Source organism: Mesoplodon mirus (assembly GCF_964341445.2).
Source record: "Mesoplodon mirus genome assembly, contig: SUPER_14_unloc_2, whole genome shotgun sequence".
NCBI lineage: Eukaryota > Metazoa > Chordata > Mammalia > Artiodactyla > Ziphiidae > Mesoplodon > Mesoplodon mirus.
This window is the reverse complement of record NW_028295783.1, coordinates 3225958-3250460: the sequence shown is the minus strand read 5'-3', so window position 1 is coordinate 3250460 and position 24503 is coordinate 3225958. Positions and strand designations below refer to the sequence as shown.

The 24503-nt window shown below is 46.3% G+C and overlaps 1 protein-coding gene across 1 annotated transcript in view; it reads left to right on the top strand.

The window, feature by feature from the left end:
* The window catches only part of LOC309816141 (uncharacterized protein), a gene marked incomplete at both ends in the record, with an annotated part of 80477 nt that extends 55975 nt beyond the window's left edge, over nt 1–24502 (top strand). Inside the window, 3 exons of the mRNA XM_082646804.1 lie at nt 4286–4834; nt 16142–16690; nt 24495–24502. Coding sequence (XP_082502930.1) covers nt 4286–4834; nt 16142–16690; nt 24495–24502 — 1106 coding nt within the window. The remainder of the gene's footprint in view (nt 1–4285; nt 4835–16141; nt 16691–24494) is intronic.
* Between the last annotated feature and the right edge of the window lies 1 nt (nt 24503).

The following is a 24503-nucleotide window of genomic DNA, read 5'->3' as shown; positions in this document are numbered from 1 at the left end:
AGAAACACAGCATTTGAAAAGTCAGCTAGTCCAAGCCTCTTGATCGCACATACAGAAGCTGAAGCCCAGATAGGTTGAGTTACTTGCTAAAGGGCCCAATGTCCTGACTCAAGGACTAGCATTTTTCACTCAGTCGCAAGACACAATCAAATGCAGTACCTTGGAGAGAGATGGGGAAAAAATGAAGAAATCAATTATATAGTTCCTCATCTTTAAGTACAGAAATAGCTGTGACAAAATTACACGTATTGAGGGAAAATTGAAGTGCAGAGTTTAAAATGTCAATAATCCACAGGGAAACTGGAGACCATTTAAAATATTCATATTAAATCTCTCTAGAAAAGACATTAAAAGATGTCCAATCAAAATGTGAATTTTATAATAGACATGGTATGATACAATTTATAATAGATATGGTAGGAACCTTTCCCTTTCACGGGAAAGCATCGGCTGGGAAAAAGGAATTGTTCTTGAAAATGGGGCCTGTGCTACTGCAGACACTGTGCTCACCCTAGGTCCATCGAATGCACTGATGTCAGCACTGAGGTCACAGAATTCCGCTGTGCGCCTGGCAACCCTGCAAACATAACAGCCCTGGTGAGCACTAGGCAGTACTGCTGGTTCACTAAGTGGTACAAGTTTTTCAGCCATTTAGGAGACTTGACTATTTTTGTTTGTATTGAATCATTTCAACGGATTGCCCAAGAGCCAAGAAGGGCCAACCTGTAGGGAAGAGGAGGAGTTGGACATCTCTTGAGGCATCTTCTAAGGGAGACTTCTAGTTGGTACGATGGAACGGCGACAAAAGAGGAAACATCTGGAAAATGAAGAGTCCCAGGAAACTGCCGAGAACGGAGGAGGTATGTGGGGGGCAACTTGTCTGGGGCACATGGGTTTCTGCCAAACTGAAGCTTCTCTAGGAAGCGGGGGACTGAGAACGTGTCACCTGTGAAGCAGGGAGCGAGAGACCTTGTCTCACTGATGCTGCCGTATCTATCTGGAGGGCCCCTGTGGTGTGAGACGGCACAGAACGGCCAGATGACCCCTGGGAGTTGGGAGGTCAGCTCCGCTGGTCTGAGGACTCTCTCCTGGGGCAGCCGGGCCTGGAGCTTTGTCGGACTCACAGCAGGCTGCATCCTGCTTGCACAGACCTAGAGGTGCAGCTTTTCTCAGTCCCCGATTTCTCTCTTATTCTCTTGGATCTTTCCCTGGGGTCATGAGGTGGGGGATGTGAAGGATGCAAGGATGCTGAGAGAGACCCATGAGTTGCTTGGCCTCTTTTACCAAAGTGGAAAGAGAAGCCCCATGAGTTGAAGGCCCTGTTGAAAAATATCGTGACAAGTGGAATGCACTTTGAAAGAAGATTGTTTGTCTAGGGATGGTGTCATATTGAAAGCAAGGAGGATTTATTCCTTCAACAGGAAGAATTTCCCAAAGGAGATCAAGGGAAGGGAAGGGTTTTCCAGAGACTGAGACCACGTGAGCGGGGGTGAGAAATGGCCTCAGGGTCCTGCGGGGAGCTCTGAGAGCCACGGGCCACGTGGTGCCTGCGTGCATTAAATGTAGGCGAGTAGCTTGCCCTGGGAGAGGGGTGGTCACCCCAGAGCTCCAGCTAGAGGCCTCTGCCCCAGATTAGAGCCCAGTAGCTCCTACCAGGCCCAGGGCCCTGGAGACTGTAGGATGGGCCCTGGGAATGGAGCTCTAGACAGCAGGCAGATTTCCAGGCAGTGGCTGGGACAGGCTGGGGAAGGCAATGACTGCCCCTGACCATTCAGAATATTTTGCTCTATGTTCCTGTGTGTGTGTGTGTGTGTGTGAGTGTGTGTGTGTGTGTGTGTGTGTGTGTGTGTGTGTGGTAGTGCAGAGAAGAGCGAGATGAATGGGGTTAGAGTGCTTACCAGATATAAAGTCTGCGTGGTAAAGTTCTTGTCACCCTGCCTGGACCTGGCTGACACTCGGTGTACGTAAGAGTGTATACAGAATTCTTGTTAGGGGTGTTTTATGAGACAGTAACTCATACACCCATGTACACTCTGATGCAGCAAAAATATCACACACCCCACATATAACTTCCTTATTAAACCACACACAGCACATGGAGGTATATACACGCATCCCTCCTGTACTACGTTCTCATACAACCCACCTGTATCACAATCCTCTCCTCCAACACCAAACGCTGGAGATGAGATATGTATATAGACACTCACACTATATATATAGGACACACAGACACACACACACTATATATATATATATATATATATATATATGTATCTCCACAACTCTCACACAAACACAGCTAACTTCAGCCATCGCTAAATACCTCTGTAAGAACCAGTCACGTGTCATACACACCACACTTGTAACACATTCTTGAGTAATGCCAGACCCGCTTTGTACAAACCACAGTAAACCACAGTCTCAGTAACCCATGTCAGGATTGCCAGAGAAAATATGGGCTATCCAGTTCAATTTGAATTCCAGATAAACAACAAGTAATTTTTCAGTATCAGTATGTCCCAAATATTGTATGGGCCATACTTACACTAAAACTAAGTAAGAACAAATACTGCATGGGAATACTTACACTAAAAAATTATTCTGGGTTTATCTGAAACTGAAATTTAACTGGGTGCCTTGTATTCTTGTTCGCTAAGTCTGGCAACCCTTATATACTTACCACCAGCTGATGTATTATATATTTATTGTAGTTTTGTTTAGTGTGTGTCTTCCCCTACTAGAATGTGCAGCGTTACCAAAGACTACAACAATGGAAGAGTGCCGGATACACAGGAGTAGCTGCTTACTGAATCTTGGTGAATGAATGAATGAACACGCACCATAAATACAAGCCACACCATGTAATGAGGAAACGTTACATGTCCCAGAATTCCTGACTTGTGAACAGAAACCATGCACACAAAGTCCACAGACACAGATAGACACATCTGCACTGTGCTCCCCATGCCAACCCCACACTTACCACAGACTTAACTGATACACATCACTCACTCTTCCCACACACTCACAGTCACCACCGAGGCCTACATTACCAACTAGACAGTGAGAGAATAAGTATTGATTGGAATTAAATCCTGGAGGATCCACTGGGAACCACACTCTCAACTGTGTGTATTCACTGCACCTGACACGTGCCACACACTCAGTAAATATTTGTGGACAGAGGACTGATGAACCCACCCTGAGCCTTTCATTCCTCCCTCAGGAATCTCGAAGTCACAAGAGGATCCCCCTCGGCTTGGATCCACTGTGGTGGCCCAAGGCTGCAGCCCAGGGGCAGTGGAGGTCTCCTCTGCCCCTAAATACTTCTTCTGTACTTCTACTCCGCGCAAGCTCAGCTTCGCTGGTAAGGGCGCGGGGCTCCTCAGGTGAGGGGGTGCTTGGCTGTGAGGCAGGAGGCACACAGATCCCAGGGAGGCTGAGAGGAAATCCAGGGTCATCAGAGGTGATGAGGGCTCTGTGGAGGAGCCTGTGCAGGATGGCTGAGCTGTTCCGAGGGCGTGGATGCCAGCTGAGTCTGGGGGGGCGGTGTGAATACTGCTACTACCATGGTGGGGAAGTCAAGGAGCAGGGTCCGGAAATGTCTGGGCTTGAGGTGGAGGGAAGAGGGACCAGATTAAGCATCTTCAGAGGAAAATGTAGGCTTTGTCTTTGCCTTTGCTTCCAGAGAAGGACAGAGTTCTGCATCATACACCTCCAGACTGAGAGCAGGACCATCCAGCTCAGGTCCACACAGCTCACACATACATCTGCCCTCCAGGCACAGCCCTTCTCAGAGCACACATAAACCCCAAGCACCACAGCCCCATTCCACAAGAAATGCACCACCGATATTACCAAAATCACACTCCTTGTCATACACGCATCCAGCCGCAACCCTCACATACCACAGCCCTCACCACCATACTCCACACCCCTGTATACAGACACTGCTCCAGTATCCCCCCCACGCACATGAAAAGCCCACAGATGACACCAGATACACCGCTCCATCCTACGGCCAACAGACACCAAGCTCACGACATAGCTACGTCATGCAAATGTCCCTCTCTCGTCTACCACACCTGCTCCCTCAGCTTCCGGCACGGCCCATGCATGTTATTATGGTTTTAATTTCCTTTTTCAGCAATGCGGAGATTTCGAGACACTGCCTGGCCTACAGCACCCCTAGCCCAGGTTCAGGAAGAAGGGGAGACCGCTCCCCCATCACACTGTGTCTCCTCCTCACTCTCTTCACCCTGTAAGGACTATCTGCACCCAGACAAAGAGGAAAGGGGCATGAAAATATACTACATGCAGGTACAAGTGAACAAGGGTGTCGCTGTCTCCTGGAAGACAAAGAAACCCTTGGAGTTGCCTGAAAAGCAGCTGACGATAGAAGAAGTGACCCTTCCTGAGGATGCGTGCACAGTAGGCACTTGCCCCTCTGATGTGTCCACCGAAAGCCTCCTGTCTGACAGTGAGCCCACTGGGGAGGAGAAAGAGTATGAGGAAAGGGCAGAGCCAGGCAGCCCATCAGGGTCACCTGCCGTCGAGGAGAGACCCAGGGCCAAGACACCGGACTGGATGGTGACCATGGAGAACGGCTTCAGGTGCATGGCCTGCTGCCGGGTCTTCCCCACCTTGGAGATCCTCCAGCAGCACGTGAAGGGCGGCGTCCTGCAGGGCTTCAGCTGCCGTGTCTTTCATCTCAACATGGCCCAGTGGATGGGCAATGTGGAATCCGAGAGCACACCTGAGGAGGAGGAGGAGGAGGAGGAAGAGAAGCAAGAAGAAAAGGAGAATGAGGGAGAGCAGCCCACGGGGGAAGGCCCCAGCCCAAAGAGACCCCGCAGGCAGGGTCTTTTCTCTCCTTTGAGTTCCAAACAGCAACTGAGATTCATGGGACAGAAGATCCTGGAGGACGGTGTGGCCGTCCCTTGGAAGAGGTAAGGCTTGAGGCTGGCAGTCTTCTGAGCCTATGTCACGAGGGCCCAGAGGAGTCTAAGGGAAGGGGCCGCACACATGTGCTGGTTTACCTAATGGCTCTGCAGTTGCATCAAATGGGACACACCCAGCACTAACAAAGGCATTGACCTCTGTTGACGTAAACAAGAAGGTGGAGCCTTTTCCTAGGAGTTTTCTCAGGGTCTGCACGATGGACCTCAACTCTTAGAGGACGTACTGCCAGCAGCTCCTTCTCGGCAGAGAGAGCCAGGAGTGGTCTCAAGAGAGGACAGGGGCCCTTGCAGGACCAGAACTTTGAGGTCTGAGAGCCTTGGGCCTGAGCCGAGATCTCACCCTGACCACTGGACCGAGCCTTCTGTGACAAAGGGGAATATGAAAGAGAGTCACGTGGAAATGAGGTCCCCCGAGATATGGAAATGTTCCAGAACCTTCGTTGCGTGGTAGTTGATCTGGAGCCAAGCTCACTGTGGTGTGTGTGGCTCTGAGCATTAAGGCAATGCTGGAGGGTAACCCTGACCAGCAGAGCTTGGAGTGCTTCTTGTCTCTTCCTGTCCTACCTCATTTGTTTTATCCCTTCCAGGGAGAAGAAAGGACCCTCGGGAGAGTAGCAGACAGAATGCCGTGGTCTGAAGGAGGATGAAGGGACCGGCACTCAGTCTAACATCATATGACAATAGAAGCGTCCTATGCAATAAAGGGCATTTTCCAAACCTTTCCTGGAGCTTTTATTTAAGGACATTTTTCTATCTATGCATCTATCTGTCATCTACATCTGTATCTTTCAAGGTTTGTGAACAAGCTTTCACATAAGCACTAGAGACGTCCGCCAGCATTTTCCAGAAGAGGCCTGCAAATTGCTGGGGACTCCTCACAAATAGGGAACGGCCACAACCCCTGCCACACAGACTATGCGCGTGGCCCTCCTGACGTACTCCCACTCTCTCTCTGAATTTCCCAACGTCTGAGATGAGGGTGCTGGCTGGAGGCAATGATCACGTGCAGGCTGAATCTTCTCCAGATTCTGATTCTCTTCCTGGGCATATCGTCCTCAAGCACAGTCTCCATGTCCCTGGCCACACTGATCTCTCTCCTTCAGTCCTTCCCTCCCTCCCTCTCCTGCCTCCCAGTGCAGAGAATACTTTTTTGCATTTGAGACGACATTTATTTTTGGTTCACAGAATTCTCACCTGTTCTACTGTGGCCTCCGTTGTGAACATTCCAAAGCTGAGACTTTTCTGTTTTTCTCCCTCATTTCTGCTGAGTCTTTACCTTCCTAATGCAGTGAACTCACAGTGCCTAGCTGACTGGATGGGGAAAAAGATCCAGGGGGCAAAGATAAATAATAAAAGAATATATCAGTTAATTTTTCATAGTGTTATCCAACTACATATTTTTAAAATTTTGGAATAATATTAGGAATCTTCTCTTTATAAAAAACTGAATTATCGGGCTTCCCTGGTGGAGCAGTGGTTAAGAATATGCCTGCGAATGCACGGGACATGGGTTCGAGCCCTGGTCTGGGAAGATCCCACGTGCCACGGAGTAACTAAGCCCGCGCGCCACAACTACTGAGCCTGCGCTCTAGAGCCTGTGCCACATCTACCGAGCCCACGTGCCACAACTACGGAAGCCTGCGTGCCTAGATCCCATGATCCGGAACAAGAGAAGCCACTGCAATGAGAAGCCCGTGCACCACAGCCAAGAGGAGCCCCCGCTCACTGCAACTAGAGAACGCCCGCTAGCAGCAACAAAGACCCAATGCAGCCCCAAATAAATTAATTAATTTTTAAAAATTGAATTAGTTTCAAGGGTACAATGTATAAAAGTACAATAAAAGCCCCCCTTCATAACCCCCCAACCCCACTCTCAAGATGGAATAGATATGCTGTGATACAATTTATAGTCGTAGTACTACTCCTCCTCCCACCACATCCGAAATCCTCTGAGCCAGGTGCAGCAGCTTCCTTTCACAATGCTAGGACCCGCCACAAGACACATGATAATCCCTTTGGACATTTCAAGGAGCGGCACCAAGGGAACAGTACCGGGGAAATGCCACTGACAGCTCAGAATATCCATGGCATTTCTAGAGCCTCGGCACTGCTCTTGCTCTGGGAATGAAGGTCCAAAAAGCACATCGGAGAATGTTCATAGTTGTAAACAAGCTCCACCTTTGAAACACGATCTACATAGAACCACATATACAAGCCTACACGATGGATGAAGCCAAGGTCTCCTCCATGATTTCCCTTCTGACCACCTTATTGTCTCCTCAACCATAAAAGGTGAACTTGAAACTCAGGACCTTGCCTTGTCACCAGAAACATCCAAGCTTGGATCAGTCTTTCTAAGACCAGATACTTGCTCTCTGAACTATTAGAGACTTGTCACATACACACAGGTAGAACAGGATTATTTCTATCTACCTGGGGACATGGAGTCTTTCACATTGCTCCTGATAAAACTCTCACAACAGCAAAACTTTACCTACAAAGGGTTCAAGCTATGACACTCCCAATTTCCACAAACCTCCTCAGCTCTTGTGAGTCACATGCAGCCAATTCCAGGAATTGGAAACATGGTTGTGAGGATGAAACTGACTTTGGGGCTCCCCTTGGATATGGTCTTCCAGACTTACCAAAAGGCCATTAAGAGGAAGGTTTACCCCACCTCAGGGAAACCCGAGGCAGTACTTGCAGTCAAGGGCTGGCCATGGCTTCTGAGCTACATCCAAAAAGAATTTCATACTGTACCTGGATCTGCTGAAGCCATTTCTGACTGTCCGAGAGCCAGCATGTACCGCTCCTCAACTGCCTCCATTGTGGATCATCAGTAGGGCTGTCAGATTTAGTACATAAAAATACAGGATACCCAGTTAACCTTGAACTTCACATGAATAATAAGTCATTATTTTTAGTATAAGTAGATCCTATGAACTATTTGGGGCATACTTATCTTCAAAATGTACTCGTTGTTTTTCAAACATTCATATTTAACTAAACAGCCTATATTTTATCTGTCCACCCTACTCAGCAGAAATGATGGAGGCTCATAGAGATCCAGGAGACGCCTCAGCGCCTCCTCAGCTTTTATTTCTACGTCCTGGACAGCGAGCACGAACCTTCCACTCCGTCATTGGCTAGAATGGAGGATATTCTCTGTTTTAGAGATTTTTCTACTTGTCATTGTTATTATCTTCCTTATTTTAAAGAGATGTTTATTTTTCCCCAAACTTAATAGCTCATCCAAAAGTATTTCAAAGTTCATTAGAGAAGGGAAAAACAACATGGTTCTGAAAAGTGAAGGAAACCGCCTGGTGTTTAGTAAAGAAGTAGTAGGGAGATTGAAATAGCCAAACTTAATAAGCAGATCTCTCCAAGGGTATTTTCAGAGCTTGATACGCTCCCACACCCTGAAAATATTATTACATCAAGAATGTAGAACTGCTAACCAAATGTAAGGCTCCCATATGATTCTATCAAACTGAGGATGCTTCTTTACTAAGCAGTGAGCACACTTGCTGCCCCAGGGACCTTGGCAGTTGCAACGTAGGGCTCTTCCCTTTGGGATGGAAACAGCAAGTTTTCCTGTGGTCTACACGCTGGCCCCAAAAATACTACACTCCCAATACTTGTCAACTTTAAGTATTTTCCTACATATCTCCATTTTTCTGTTACTATTTGGGCTACATCCTAGACTTGACACTACATAAATTGCATTCAAGAAGCTATTTTTAAAAGTTGGTAGGAAACCTTAAATCTATGGCTTGCAGTCCCTGGCTTACTTTCATCCAGGTGCATAAGGGTTTTCAACAGTAGTCAGGTTAGTTACCCCGTATCACAGCCCCACGCTTGTGTCACAGATATAAAAATGGAACATGATATTTAAGGTTTTAGTTGCCAAATCATCAAGCCTCCCAGACAGAGGCAATAGAGCAAAATGATTACAGAGGCATGGATTTTGATTTGCTCCAGCGTCTTGGGCAAGTCACTTGGCCTCTGTATTTATTTGTACTTATCTGCACTTATCTGTCACTTGGGGGTCATAATTGTACCTGGTCCATGGGTACGCTGTACAAATGATCTGTAAAGTAGTTACAAGAAACCGACACAGAGTAAGCACTCCACAGACATTGGCTATTAGCTATTGGAAATAGTTCTCCGTGAAACAGATGACTTTATCAGTGGATGACTCGGTGGGAGACAGTGAATCACAGAATCACAGCATGTTGAAAGTGACCTAGTTCACACTCTTATGTGAAAAAAAGAAAAGTGTGCATGGGTAGAAAATGTCTGAAACTTTACACAACAAAGAGTTCATCATGTTAACTTGGAGGATTAGAATAAATCAGGAAAGGAGGAAAGAAAAACTTGAGTGTAATTCAATTTCTCTATCATTTGTGTTTCTACACTGAGACTCTGAATACACTGGAAGTGCAATTTTTTTTAATGTGGCGGGATAAAGGTTTTCAAGTTTTCCTGATCCATCCATATTATTATCTCAGAATTGCTGGCAGTTCTTGCCATCTTCGGATCTACACCCATGTGAGTCAGTGGGCCATTCTGGACGGAGGAGATAATAGAGCAGAAGTGAAGTGAGAGGAAAGGAGAGACAAGATTTTCTCTTTTCTCTTCAAAGAGGAAAGGTCTTTGGAATGGGAACAACTCACAACCAAACTTTGGGGAAAGGATGTGATGGAAAATGAGACAAACATCCTACCCCTGTGATGAGAAGGATTCCCTGGGCTGGATGGAGGGAGGTCACAGGTGGCTGGACAAGGAAACCAACTAGGGAGAAACACACACAAGTGCAGGGCAAACACCCTGAGGCCACTCAGCCTGACTCCATGCAAACATGTGTCCAGCAGCCAGCCCTTCACCTCTGGCTCCCCAGCAAGACAGGTACCTCGGGCGTGCCAACTCATTCTGAGTCCATTATGCCTGGCCATTCATAAACCGCTGTCTAACGTGTGAGGAATAAACTCTCAATGTTTATGAGGAAACTGGGGAAGGAGATTGAAAGGTTACTTAAACGGAAAAAAAAGAAGTTCAGCAAGGCAGGATGGTAGAGAGACAAGAAAAAGACCTTAAAAGATAGAAAGGATTTGCCAAAGAAGAGAAAGAAAAAGAAATGATTCCAAATGGGTTAACCTGCAGCTGGGAAGTTAAGGAAGATTATTGATGGGTGAAGACTATGGAATAAAGCGAATAAAATTTATCCGAAATTGCTGAGAATATGGTAAGCAGCATGATTATCAAATTATGAATTGGCTGCAATGGCATTCTAGGGGGACACTAGGAAGGGGAAGCAAATGTTCCTGAGATGACAGTAGCAGGGGGAAAGTTGTTTCAGGGGAAGATCAGTCTTGCAGAGGGTGTATCAGAGGAGGGCAAGCGTGAGCAAGCAAGGAAATACTAAGTGTATACGGTTCCTTCACTGAGTGCACCCAGCCCCGCGGTCAGCCTTGAGAACAAGCAGGACTTCAGGTACTAGAGCTACATTTCAGTCATCAAGACTTGAGAAGACACCCTTAACTCAGGTCTTCTCTTCAAACTCCATCTTTCCTTCTTAACCTTCATTTGGCCTCTTCCCTTACCCTCCAGCTGTGGACTGAGGCCACAGAGCAAGATGGGTCACTAGTGTCCTCCATCCCCTGGCGACTGTGGTTCACATCAGTGGAGTACCAAAGGCAATAACCAAGTAACAGACACAAGAGTGTATGAAGAAGAAGAGATTCTGATAAGGCTTTCTGTGACAGTGTGGGCCAAGTCGGCTCTATATGGCCGGTATCACGTGAATTATGAGCAGCCTTAGGGGAGAAGTTCTCAGAAGGCAGAGCCTGGCTCTCTAGAGGCTCTGCGTGCTCACAGCCCACTCCAAGACCTCAGTTACAGCTTCGGCCCCCAATATCCCTCCCTCTGCCTGCTCACAGTTTTTGAAGTCTTCTTTCCTCCACATTTCTCTTGAGAGGTGGAGGAGGAAGATGAGCTTCAGGCCAGCTCAGACTCCCCTGGGATCCCAGCAGGATGCCTATCATTAACCTCCCACCTTCTAGGAAGCTCCTAAGATCTTCACATTTGGGGCAGTTCTCATTTCAGCTGTGCTTCAAATTGCTGGCTGGAGACGGCCTGTTGGAAGGTGGCTAAAAGCAAGTAGCAATCCTTCGGGCAGCCTGGCCCTTCTCGACTCTCAGACACCTTCAGGGATATTCTAGGAAATGTTGTTTGTTCTAGAGAAGGGAGGGAAACAATCCAATTGTCCAATAATGCTTGAATGGAAAATAAATGATGCTATATGCATGTGATCACATAATATCAAACAGTCAAAAATCAAAGACCTAGATCTCTATGGATTCACGTGGATAAATCTTGAAAACATAATATTGATTGAAAGAAAATAAGATAAAGAACGTTAGATTGTGATAACAGGTATGTAAGTATTTAAATATTTAAATCAATTCAACATATTGCTTCTATATATAGAGATGCAAGAAAATAAACTTTATCCAAAGAACACACTATTTACATTTAATATGCTCATTTATCTAGGAGACCCAAAAGAACCCACAGATAAACTAGCAGGAACTAATAAGACGGTTCAACAAGGCACACACATACAAGATCAATAAATTTTAAAAATCAATCAGGCTCCTCTACACTGGCGATAACAAATTAGAAACTGTAAAAGAAAATAAGAAAAAAAGAAGATCTAAAAATAGTCACAAGAGCCATATAAATTATTTAGAGCTAAGCATACGTAGAAGGCAATATAACTAACAAACTGAGTACGAACAGTTAAACTCCGCCCAACCCAGGGTTAGGAAAAGACTGTTGTTACTTTATGAGAACAGACCCTCTTCTTAAGGAGCAGATCAGTAAGTGAGAGTGAATCAAAGAAACACAGCATTTGAAAAGTCAGCTAGTCCAAGCCTCTTGATCGCACATACAGAAGCTGAAGCCCAGATAGGTTGAGTTACTTGCTAAAGGGCCCAATGTCCTGACTCAAGGACTAGCATTTTTCACTCAGTCGCAAGACACAATCAAATGCAGTACCTTGGAGAGAGATGGGGAAAAAATGAAGAAATCAATTATATAGTTCCTCATCTTTAAGTACAGAAATAGCTGTGACAAAATTACACGTATTGAGGGAAAATTGAAGTGCAGAGTTTAAAATGTCAATAATCCACAGGGAAACTGGAGACCATTTAAAATATTCATATTAAATCTCTCTAGAAAAGACATTAAAAGATGTCCAATCAAAATGTGAATTTTATAATAGACATGGTATGATACAATTTATAATAGATATGGTAGGAACCTTTCCCTTTCACGGGAAAGCATCGGCTGGGAAAAAGGAATTGTTCTTGAAAATGGGGCCTGTGCTACTGCAGACACTGTGCTCACCCTAGGTCCATCGAATGCACTGATGTCAGCACTGAGGTCACAGAATTCCGCTGTGCGCCTGGCAACCCTGCAAACATAACAGCCCTGGTGAGCACTAGGCAGTACTGCTGGTTCACTAAGTGGTACAAGTTTTTCAGCCATTTAGGAGACTTGACTATTTTTGTTTGTATTGAATCATTTCAACGGATTGCCCAAGAGCCAAGAAGGGCCAACCTGTAGGGAAGAGGAGGAGTTGGACATCTCTTGAGGCATCTTCTAAGGGAGACTTCTAGTTGGTACGATGGAACGGCGACAAAAGAGGAAACATCTGGAAAATGAAGAGTCCCAGGAAACTGCCGAGAACGGAGGAGGTATGTGGGGGGCAACTTGTCTGGGGCACATGGGTTTCTGCCAAACTGAAGCTTCTCTAGGAAGCGGGGGACTGAGAACGTGTCACCTGTGAAGCAGGGAGCGAGAGACCTTGTCTCACTGATGCTGCCGTATATATCTGGAGGGCCCCTGTGGTGTGAGACGGCACAGAACGGCCAGATGCCCCCTGGGAGTTGGGAGGTCAGCTCCGCTGGTCTGAGGACTCTCTCCTGGGGCAGCCGGGCCTGGAGCTTTGTCGGACTCACAGCAGGCTGCATCCTGCTTGCACAGACCTAGAGGTGCAGCTTTTCTCAGTCCCCGATTTCTCTCTTATTCTCTTGGATCTTTCCCTGGGGTCATGAGGTGGGGGATGTGAAGGATGCAAGGATGCTGAGAGAGACCCATGAGTTGCTTGGCCTCTTTTACCAAAGTGGAAAGAGAAGCCCCATGAGTTGAAGGCCCTGTTGAAAAATATCTTGACAAGTGGAATGCACTTTGAAAGAAGATTGTTTGTCTAGGGATGGTGTCATATTGAAAGCAAGGAGGATTTATTCCTTCAACAGGAAGAATTTCCCAAAGGAGATCAAGGGAAGGGAAGGGTTTTCCAGAGACTGAGACCACGTGAGCGGGGGTGAGAAATGGCCTCAGGGTCCTGCGGGGAGCTCTGAGAGCCACGGGCCACGTGGTGCCTGCGTGCATTAAATGTAGGCGAGTAGCTTGCCCTGGGAGAGGGGTGGTCACCCCAGAGCTCCAGCTAGAGGCCTCTGCCCCAGATTAGAGCCCAGTAGCTCCTACCAGGCCCAGGGCCCTGGAGACTGTAGGATGGGCCCTGGGAATGGAGCTCTAGACAGCAGGCAGATTTCCAGGCAGTGGCTGGGACAGGCTGGGGAAGGCAATGACTGCCCCTGACCATTCAGAATATTTTGCCCTATGTTCCTGTGTGTGTGTGTGTGTGTGTGTGTGTGTGTGTGTGTGTGTGTGTGTGTGTGGTAGTGCAGAGAAGAGCGAGATGAATGGGGTTAGAGTGCTTACCAGATATAAAGTCTGCGTGGTAAAGTTCTTGTCACCCTGCCTGGACCTGGCTGACACTCGGTGTACGTAAGAGTGTATACAGAATTCTTGTTAGGGGTGTTTTATGAGACAGTAACTCATACACCCATGTACACTCTGATGCAGCAAAAATATCACACACCCCACATATAACTTCCTTATTAAACCACACACAGCACATGGAGGTATATACACGCATCCCTCCTGTACTACGTTCTCATACAACCCACCTGTATCACAATCCTCTCCTCCAACACCAAACGCTGGAGATGAGATATGTATATAGACACTCACACTATATATATAGGACACACAGACACACACACACTATATATATATATATATATATATATATATGTATCTCCACAACTCTCACACAAACACAGCTAACTTCAGCCATCGCTAAATACCTCTGTAAGAACCAGTCACGTGTCATACACACCACACTTGTAACACATTCTTGAGTAATGCCAGACCCGCTTTGTACAAACCACAGTAAACCACAGTCTCAGTAACCCATGTCAGGATTGCCAGAGAAAATATGGGCTATCCAGTTCAATTTGAATTCCAGATAAACAACAAGTAATTTTTCAGTATCAGTATGTCCCAAATATTGTATGGGCCATACTTACACTAAAACTAAGTAAGAACAAATACTGCATGGGAATACTTACACTAAAAAATTATTCTGGGTTTATCTGAAACTGAAATTTAACTGGGTGCCTTGTATTCTTGTTCGCTAAGTCTGGCAACCCTTATATACTTACCACCAGCTGATGTATTATATATTTATTGTAGTTTTGTTTAGTGTGTGTCTTCCCCTACTAGAATGTGCAGCGTTACCAAAGACTACAACAATGGAAGAGTGCCGGATACACAGGAGTAGCTGCTTACTGAATCTTGGTGAATGAATGAATGAACACGCACCATAAATACAAGCCACACCATGTAATGAGGAAACGTTACATGTCCCAGAATTCCTGACTTGTGAACAGAAACCATGCACACAAAGTCCACAGACACAGATAGACACATCTGCACTGTGCTCCCCATGCCAACCCCACACTTACCACAGACTTAACTGATACACATCACTCACTCTTCCCACACACTCACAGTCACCACCGAGGCCTACATTACCAACTAGACAGTGAGAGAATAAGTATTGATTGGAATTAAATCCTGGAGGATCCACTGGGAACCACACTCTCAACTGTGTGTATTCACTGCACCTGACACGTGCCACACACTCAGTAAATATTTGTGGACAGAGGACTGATGAACCCACCCTGAGCCTTTCATTCCTCCCTCAGGAATCTCGAAGTCACAAGAGGATCCCCCTCGGCTTGGATCCACTGTGGTGGCCCAAGGCTGCAGCCCAGGGGCAGTGGAGGTCTCCTCTGCCCCTAAATACTTCTTCTGTACTTCTACTCCGCGCAAGCTCAGCTACGCTGGTAAGGGCGCGGGGCTCCTCAGGTGAGGGGGTGCTTGGCTGTGAGGCAGGAGGCACACAGATCCCAGGGAGGCTGAGAGGAAATCCAGGGTCATCAGAGGTGATGAGGGCTCTGTGGAGGAGCCTGTGCAGGATGGCTGAGCTGTTCCGAGGGCGTGGATGCCAGCTGAGTCTGGGGGGGCGGTGTGAATACTGCTACTACCATGGTGGGGAAGTCAAGGAGCAGGGTCCGGAAATGTCTGGGCTTGAGGTGGAGGGAAGAGGGACCAGATTAAGCATCTTCAGAGGAAAATGTAGGCTTTGTCTTTGCCTTTGCTTCCAGAGAAGGACAGAGTTCTGCATCATACACCTCCAGACTGAGAGCAGGACCATCCAGCTCAGGTCCACACAGCTCACACATACATCTGCCCTCCAGGCACAGCCCTTCTCAGAGCACACATAAACCCCAAGCACCACAGCCCCATTCCACATGTAATGCACCACCGATATTACCAAAATCACACTCCTTGTCATACACGCATCCAGCCGCATCCCTCACATACCACAGCCCTCACCACCATACTCCACACCCCTGTATACAGACACTGCTCCAGTATCCCCCCCACGCACATGAAAAGCCCACAGATGACACCAGATACACCGCTCCATCCTACGGCCAACAGACACCAAGCTCACGACATAGCTACGTCATGCAAATGTCCCTCTCTCGTCTACCACACCTGCTCCCTCAGCTTCCGGCACGGCCCATGCATGTTATTATGGTTTTAATTTCCTTTTTCAGCAATGCGGAGATTTCGAGACACTGCCTGGCCTACAGCACCCCTAGCCCAGGTTCAGGAAGAAGGGGAGACCGCTCCCCCATCACACTGTGTCTCCTCCTCACTCTCTTCACCCTGTAAGGACTATCTGCACCCAGACAAAGAGGAAAGGGGCATGAAAATATACTACATGCAGGTACAAGTGAACAAGGGTGTCGCTGTCTCCTGGAAGACAAAGAAACCCTTGGAGTTGCCTGAAAAGCAGCTGACGATAGAAGAAGTGACCCTTCCTGAGGATGCGTGCACAGTAGGCACTTGCCCCTCTGATGTGTTCACCGAAAGCCTCCTGTCTGACAGTGAGCCCACTGGGGAGGAGAAAGAGTATGAGGAAAGGGCAGAGCCAGGCAGCCCATCAGGGTCACCTGCCGTCGAGGAGAGACCCAGGGCCAAGACACCGGACTGGATGGTGACCATGGAGAACGGCTTCAGGTGCATGGCCTGCTGCCGGGTCTGCCCCACCTTGGAGATCCTCCAGCAGCACGTGAAGGGCGGCGTCCTGCAGGGCTTCAGCTGCCGTGTCTTTCATCTCAACATGGCCCAGTGGATGGGCAATGTGGAATCCGAGAGCACACCTGAGGAGGAGGAGGAGGAGGAGGAAGAGAAGCAAGAAGAAAAGGAGAATGAGGGAGAGCAGCCCACGGGGGAAGGCCCCAGCCCAAAGAGACCCCGCAGGCAGGGTCTTTTCTCTCCTTTGAGTTCCAAACAGCAACTGAGATTCATGGGACAGAAGATCCTGGAGGACGGTGTGGCCGTCCCTTGGAAGAGGTAAGGCTTGAGGCTGGCAGTCTTCTGAGCCTATGTCACGAGGGCCCAGAGGAGTCTAAGGGAAGGGGCCGCACACATGTGCTGGTTTACCTAATGGCTCTGCAGTTGCATCAAATGGGACACACCCAGCACTAACAAAGGCATTGACCTCTGTTGACGTAAACAAGAAGGTGGAGCCTTTTCCTAGGAGTTTTCTCAGGGTCTGCACGATGGACCTCAACTCTTAGAGGACGTACTGCCAGCAGCTCCTTCTCGGCAGAGAGAGCCAGGAGTGGTCTCAAGAGAGGACAGGGGCCCTTGCAGGACCAGAACTTTGAGGTCTGAGAGCCTTGGGCCTGAGCCGAGATCTCACCCTGACCACTGGACCGAGCCTTCTGTGACAAAGGGGAATATGAAAGAGAGTCACGTGGAAATGAGGTCCCCCGAGATATGGAAATGTTCCAGAACCTTCGTTGCGTGGTAGTTGATCTGGAGCCAAGCTCACTGTGGTGTGTGTGGCTCTGAGCATTAAGGCAATGCTGGAGGGTAACCCTGACCAGCAGAGCTTGGAGTGCTTCTTGTCTCTTCCTGTCCTACCTCATTTGTTTTATCCCTTCCAGGGAGAAGAAAGGACCCTCGGGAGAGTAGCAGACAGAATGCCGTGGTCTGAAGGAGGATGAAGGGACCGGCACTCAGTCTAACATCATATGACAATAGAAGCGTCCTATGCAATAAAGGGCATTTTCCAAACCTTTCCTGGAGCTTTTATTTAAGGACATTTTTCTATCTATGCATCTATCTGTCATCTACATCTGTATCTTTCAAGGTTTGTGAACAAGCTTTCACATAAGCACTAGAGACGTCCGCCAGCATTTTCCAGAAGAGGCCTGCAAATTGCTGGGGACTCCTCACAAATAGGGAACGGCCACAACCCCTGCCACACAGACTATGCGCGTGGCCCTCCTGACGTACTCCCACTCTCTCTCTGAATTTCCCAACGTCTGAGATGAGGGTGCTGGCTGGAGGCAATGATCACGTGCAGGCTGAATCTTCTCCAGATTCTGATTCTCTTCCTGGGCATATCGTCCTCAAGCACAGTCTCCATGTCCCTGGCCACACTGATCTCTCTCCTTCAGTCCTTCCCTCCCTCCCTCTCCTGCCTCCCAGTGCAGAGAATACTTTTTTGCATTTGAGACGACATTTATTTTTGGTTCACAGAATTCTCACCTGTTCTACTGTGGCCTCCGTTGTGAACATTCCAAAGCTGAGACTTTTCTGTTTTTCTCCCTCATTTCTGCTGAGTCTTTACCTTCCTAATGCAGTGAACTCACAGTGCCTAGCTGACTGGATGGGGAAAAAGATCCAGGGGGCAAAGATAAATAATAAAAGAATATATCAGTTAATTTTTCATAGTGTTATCCAACTACATATTTTTAAAATTTTGGAATAATATTAGGAATCTTCTCTTTATAAAAAACTGAATTATCGGGCTTCCCTGGTGGAGCAGTGGTTAAGAATATGCCTGCGAATGCACGGGACATGGGTTCGAGCCCTGGTCTGGGAAGATCCCACGTGCCACGGAGTAACTAAGCCCGCGCGCCACAACTACTGAGCCTGCGCTCTAGAGCCTGTGCCACATCTACCGAGCCCACGTGCCACAACTACGGAAGCCTGCGTGCCTAGATCCCATGATCCGGAACAAGAGAAGCCACTGCAATGAGAAGCCCGTGCACCACAGCCAAGAGGAGCCCCCGCTCACTGCAACTAGAGAACGCCCGCTAGCAGCAACAAAGACCCAATGCAGCCCCAAATAAATTAATTAATTTTTAAAAATTGAATTAGTTTCAAGGGTACAATGTATAAAAGTACAATAAAAGCCCCCCTTCATAACCCCCCAACCCCACTCTCAAGATGGAATAGATATGCTGTGATACAATTTATAGTCGTAGTACTACTCCTCCTCCCACCACATCCGAAATCCTCTGAGCCAGGTGCAGCAGCTTCCTTTCACAATGCTAGGACCCGCCACAAGACACATGATAATCCCTTTGGACATTTCAAGGAGCGGCACCAAGGGAACAGTACCGGGGAAATGCCACTGACAGCTCAGAATATCCATGGCATTTCTAGAGCCTCGGCACTGCTCTTGCTCTGGGAATGAAGGTCCAAAAAGCACATCGGAGAATGTTCATAGTTGTAAACAAGCTCCACCTTTGAAACACGATCTACATAGAACCACATATACAAGCCTACACGATGGATAAAGCCAAGGTCTCCTCCATGATTTCCCTTCTGACCACCTTATTGTCTCCTCAACCATAAAAGGTGAACTTGAAACTCAGGACCTTGCCTTGTCACCAGAAACATCCAAGCTTGGATCAGTCTTTCTAAGACCAGATACTTGCTCTCTGAACTATTAGAGACTTGTCACATACACACAGGTAGAACAGGATTATTTCTATCTACCTGGGGACATGGAGTCTTTCACATTGCTCCTGATAAAACTCTCACAACAGCAAAACTTTACCTACAAAGGGTTCAAGCTATGACACTCCCAATTTCCACAAACCTCCTCAGCTCTTGTGAGTCACATGCAGCCAATTCCAGGAATTGGAAACATGGTTGTGAGGATGAAACTGACTTTGGGGCTCCCCTTGGATATGGTCTTCCAGACTTACCAAAAGGCCATTAAGAGGAAGGTTTACCCCACCTCAGGGAAACCCGAGGCAGTACTTGCAGTCAAGGGCTGGCCATGGCTTCTGAGCTACATCCAAAAAGAATTTCATACTGTACCTGGATCTGCTGAAGCCATTTCTGACTGTCCGAGAGCCAGCATGTACCGCTCCTCAACTGCCTCCATTGTGGATCATCAGTAGGGCTGTCAGATTTAGTACATAAAAATACAGGATACCCAGTTAACCTTGAACTTCACATGAATAATAAGTCATTATTTTTAGTATAAGTAGATCCTATGAACTATTTGGGGCATACTTATCTTCAAAATGTACTCGTTGTTTTTCAAACATTCATATTTAACTAAACAGCCTATATTTTATCTGTCCACCCTACTCAGCAGAAATGATGGAGGCTCATAGAGATCCAGGAGACGCCTCAGCGCCTCCTCAGCTTTTATTTCTACGTCCTGGACAGCGAGCACGAACCTTCCACTCCGTCATTGGCTAGAATGGAGGATATTCTCTGTTTTAGAGATTTTTCTACTTGTCATTGTTATTATCTTCCTTATTTTAAAGAGATGTTTATTTTTCCCCAAACTTAATAGCTCATCCAAAAGTATTTCAAAGTTCATTAGACAAGGGAAAAACAACATGGTTCTGAAAAGTGAAGGAAACCGCCTGGTGTTTAGTAAAGAAGTAGTAGGGAGATTGAAATAGCCAAACTTAATAAGCAGATCTCTCCAAGGGTATTTTCAGAGCTTGATACGCTCCCACACCCTGAAAATATTATTACATCAAGAATGTAGAACTGCTAACCAAATGTAAGGCTCCCATATGATTCTATCAAACTGAGGATGCTTCTTTACTAAGCAGTGAGCACACTTGCTGCCCCAGGGACCTTGGCAGTTGCAACGTAGGGCTCTTCCCTTTGGGATGGAAACAGCAAGTTTTCCTGTGGTCTACACGCTGGCCCCCAAAATACTACACTCCCAATACTTGTCAACTTTAAGTATTTTCCTACATATCTCCATTTTTCTGTTACTATTTGGGCTACATCCTAGACTTGACACTACATAAATTGCATTCAAGAAGCTATTTTTAAAAGTTGGTAGGAAACCTTAAATCTATGGCTTGCAGTCCCTGGCTTACTTTCATCCAGGTGCATAAGGGTTTTCAAAAGTAGTCAGGTTAGTTACCCCGTATCACAGCCCCACGCTTGTGTCACAGATATAAAAATGGAACATGATATTTAAGGTTTTAGTTGCCAAATCATCAAGCCTCCCAGACAGAGGCAATAGAGCAAAATGATTACAGAGGCATGGATTTTGATTTGCTCCAGCGTCTTGGGCAAGTCACTTGGCCTCTGTATTTATTTGTACTTATCTGCACTTATCTGTCACTTGGGGGTCATAATTGTACCTGGTCCATGGGTACGCTGTACAAATGATCTGTAAAGTAGTTACAAGAAACCGACACAGAGTAAGCACTCCACAGACATTGGCTATTAGCTATTGGAAATAGTTCTCCGTGAAACAGATGACTTTATCTGTGGATGACTCGGTGGGAGACAGTGAATCACAGAATCACAGCATGTTGAAAGTGACCTAGTTCACACTCTTATGTGAAAAAAAGAAAAGTGTGCATGGGTAGAAAATGTCTGAAACTTTACACAACAAAGAGTTCATCATGTTAACTTGGAGGATTAGAATAAATCAGGAAAGGAGGAAAGAAAAACTTGAGTGTAATTCAATTTCTCTATCATTTGTGTTTCTACACTGAGACTCTGAATACACTGGAAGTGCAATTTTTTTTAATGTGGCGGGATAAAGGTTTTCAAGTTTTCCTGATCCATCCATATTATTATCTCAGAATTGCTGGCAGTTCTTGCCATCTTCGGATCTACACCCATGTGAGTCAGTGGGCCATTCTGGACGGAGGAGATAATAGAGCAGAAGTGAAGTGAGAGGAAAGGAGAGACAAGATTTTCTCTTTTCTCTTCAAAGAGGAAAGGTCTTTGGAATGGGAACAACTCACAACCAAACTTTGGGGAAAGGATGTGATGGAAAATGAGACAAACATCCTACCCCTGTGATGAGAAGGATTCCCTGGGCTGGATGGAGGGAGGTCACAGGTGGCTGGACAAGGAAACCAACTAGGGAGAAACACACACAAGTGCAGGGCAAACACCCTGAGGCCACTCAGCCTGACTCCATGCAAACATGTGTCCAGCAGCCAGCCCTTCACCTCTGGCTCCCCAGCAAGACAGGTACCTCGGGCGTGCCAACTCATTCTGAGTCCATTATGCCTGGCCATTCATAAACCGCTGTCTAACGTGTGAGGAATAAACTCTCAATGTTTATGAGGAAACTGGGGAAGGAGATTGAAAGGTTACTTAAACGGAAAAAAAAGAAGTTCAGCAAGGCAGGATGGTAGAGAGACAAGAAAAAGACCTTAAAAGATAGAAAGGATTTGCCAAAGAAGAGAAAGAAAAAGAAATGATTCCAAATGGGTTAACCTGCAGCTGGGAAGTTAAGGAAGATTATTGATGGGTGAAGACTATGGAATAAAGCGAATAAAATTTATCCGAAATTGCTGAGAATATGGTAAGCAGCATGATTATCAAATTATGAATTGGCTGCAATGGCATTCTAGGGGGACACTAGGAAGGGGAAGCAAATGTTCCTGAGATGACAGTAGCAGGGGGAAAGTTGTTTCAGGGGAAGATCAGTCTTGCAGAGGGTGTATCAGAGGAGGGCAAGCGTGAGCAAGCAAGGAAATACTAAGTGTATACGGTTCCTTCACTGAGTGCACCCAGCCCCGCGGTCAGCCTTGAGAACAAGCAGGACTTCAGGTACTGGAGCTACATTTCAGTCATCAAGACTTGAGAAGACACCCTTAACTCAGGTCTTCTCTTCAAACTCCATCTTTCCTTCTTAACCTTCATTTGGCCTCTTCCCTTACCCTCCAGCTGTGGACTGAGGCCACAGAGCAAGATGGGTCACTAGTGTCCTCCATCCCCTGGCGACTGTGGTTCACATCAGTGGAGTACCAAAGGCAATAACCAAGTAACAGACACAAGAGTGTATGAAGAAGAAGAGATTCTGATAAGGCTTTCTGTGACAGTGTGGGCCAAGTCGGCTCTATATGGCCGGTATCACGTGAATTATGAGCAGCCTTAGGGGAGAAGTTCTCAGAAGGCAGAGCCTGGCTCTCTAGAGGCTCTGCGTGCTCACAGCCCACTCCAAGACCTCAGTTACAGCTTCGGCCCCCAATATCCCTCCCTCTGCCTGCTCACAGTTTTTGAAGTCTTCTTTCCTCCACATTTCTCTTGAGAGGTGGAGGAGGAAGATGAGCTTCAGGCCAGCTCAGACTCCCCTGGGATCCCAGCAGGATGCCTATCATTAACCTCCCACCTTCTAGGAAGCTCCTAAGATCTTCACATTTGGGGCAGTTCTCATTTCAGCTGTGCTTCAAATTGCTGGCTGGAGACTGCCTGTTGGAAGGTGGCTAAAAGCAAGTAGCAATCCTTCGGGCAGCCTGGCCCTTCTCGACTCTCAGACACCTTCAGGGATATTCTAGGAAATGTTGTTTGTTCTAGAGAAGGGAGGGAAACAATCCAATTGTCCAATAATGCTTGAATGGAAAATAAATGATGCTATATGTATGTGATGAAATAATATCAAACAGTCAAAAATCAAAGACCTAGATCTATATGGATTCACATGGATAAATCTTGAAAACATAATATTGATTGAAAGAAAATAAGATAAAGAACGTTAGATTGTGATAACAGGTATGTAAGTATTTAAATATTTAAATCAATTCAACATATTGCTTCTATATATATAGATGCAAGAAAATAAACTTTATCCAAAGAACACACTATTTACATTTAATATGCTCATTTATCTAGGAGACCCAAAAGAACCCACAGATAAACTAGCAGGAACTAATAAGACGGTTCAACAAGGCACACACATACAAGATCAATAAATTTTAAAAATCAATCAGGCTCCTCTACACTGGCGATAACAAATTAGAAACTGTAAAAGAAAATAAGAAAAAAAGAAGATCTAAAAATAGTCACAAGAGCCATATAAATTATTTAGAGCTAAGCATACGTAGAAGGCAATATAACTAACAAACTGAGTACGAACAGTTAAACTCCGCCCAACCCAAGGTTAGGAAAAGACTGTTGTTACTTTATGAGAACAGACCCTCTTCTTAAGGAGCAGATCAGTAAGTGAGAGTGAATCAAAGAAACACAGCATTTGAAAAGTCAGCTAGTCCAAGCCTCTTGATCGCACATACAGAAGCTGAAGCCCAGATAGGTTGAGTTACTTGCTAAAGGGCCCAATGTCCTGACTCAAGGACTAGCATTTTTCACTCAGTCGCAAGACACAATCAAATGCAGTACCTTGGAGAGAGATGGGGAAAAAATGAAGAAATCAATTATATAGTTCCTCATCTTTAAGTACAGAAATAGCTGTGACAAAATTACACGTATTGAGGGAAAATTGAAGTGCAGAGTTTAAAATGTCAATAATCCACAGGGAAACTGGAGACCATTTAAAATATTCATATTAAATCTCTCTAGAAAAGACATTAAAAGATGTCCAATCAAAATGTGAATTTTATAATAGACATGGTATGATACAATTTATAATAGATATGGTAGGAACCTTTCCCTTTCACGGGAAAGCATCGGCTGGGAAAAAGGAATTGTTCTTGAAAATGGGGCCTGTGCTACTGCAGACACTGTGCTCACCCTAGGTCCATCGAATGCACTGATGTCAGCACTGAGGTCACAGAATTCCGCTGTGCGCCTGGCAACCCTGCAAACATAACAGCCCTGGTGAGCACTAGGCAGTACTGCTGGTTCACTAAGTGGTACAAGTTTTTCAGCCATTTAGGAGACTTGACTATTTTTGTTTGTATTGAATCATTTCAACGGATTGCCCAAGAGCCAAGAAGGGCCAACCTGTAGGGAAGAGGAGGAGTTGGACATCTCTTGAGGCATCTTCTAAGGGAGACTTCTAGT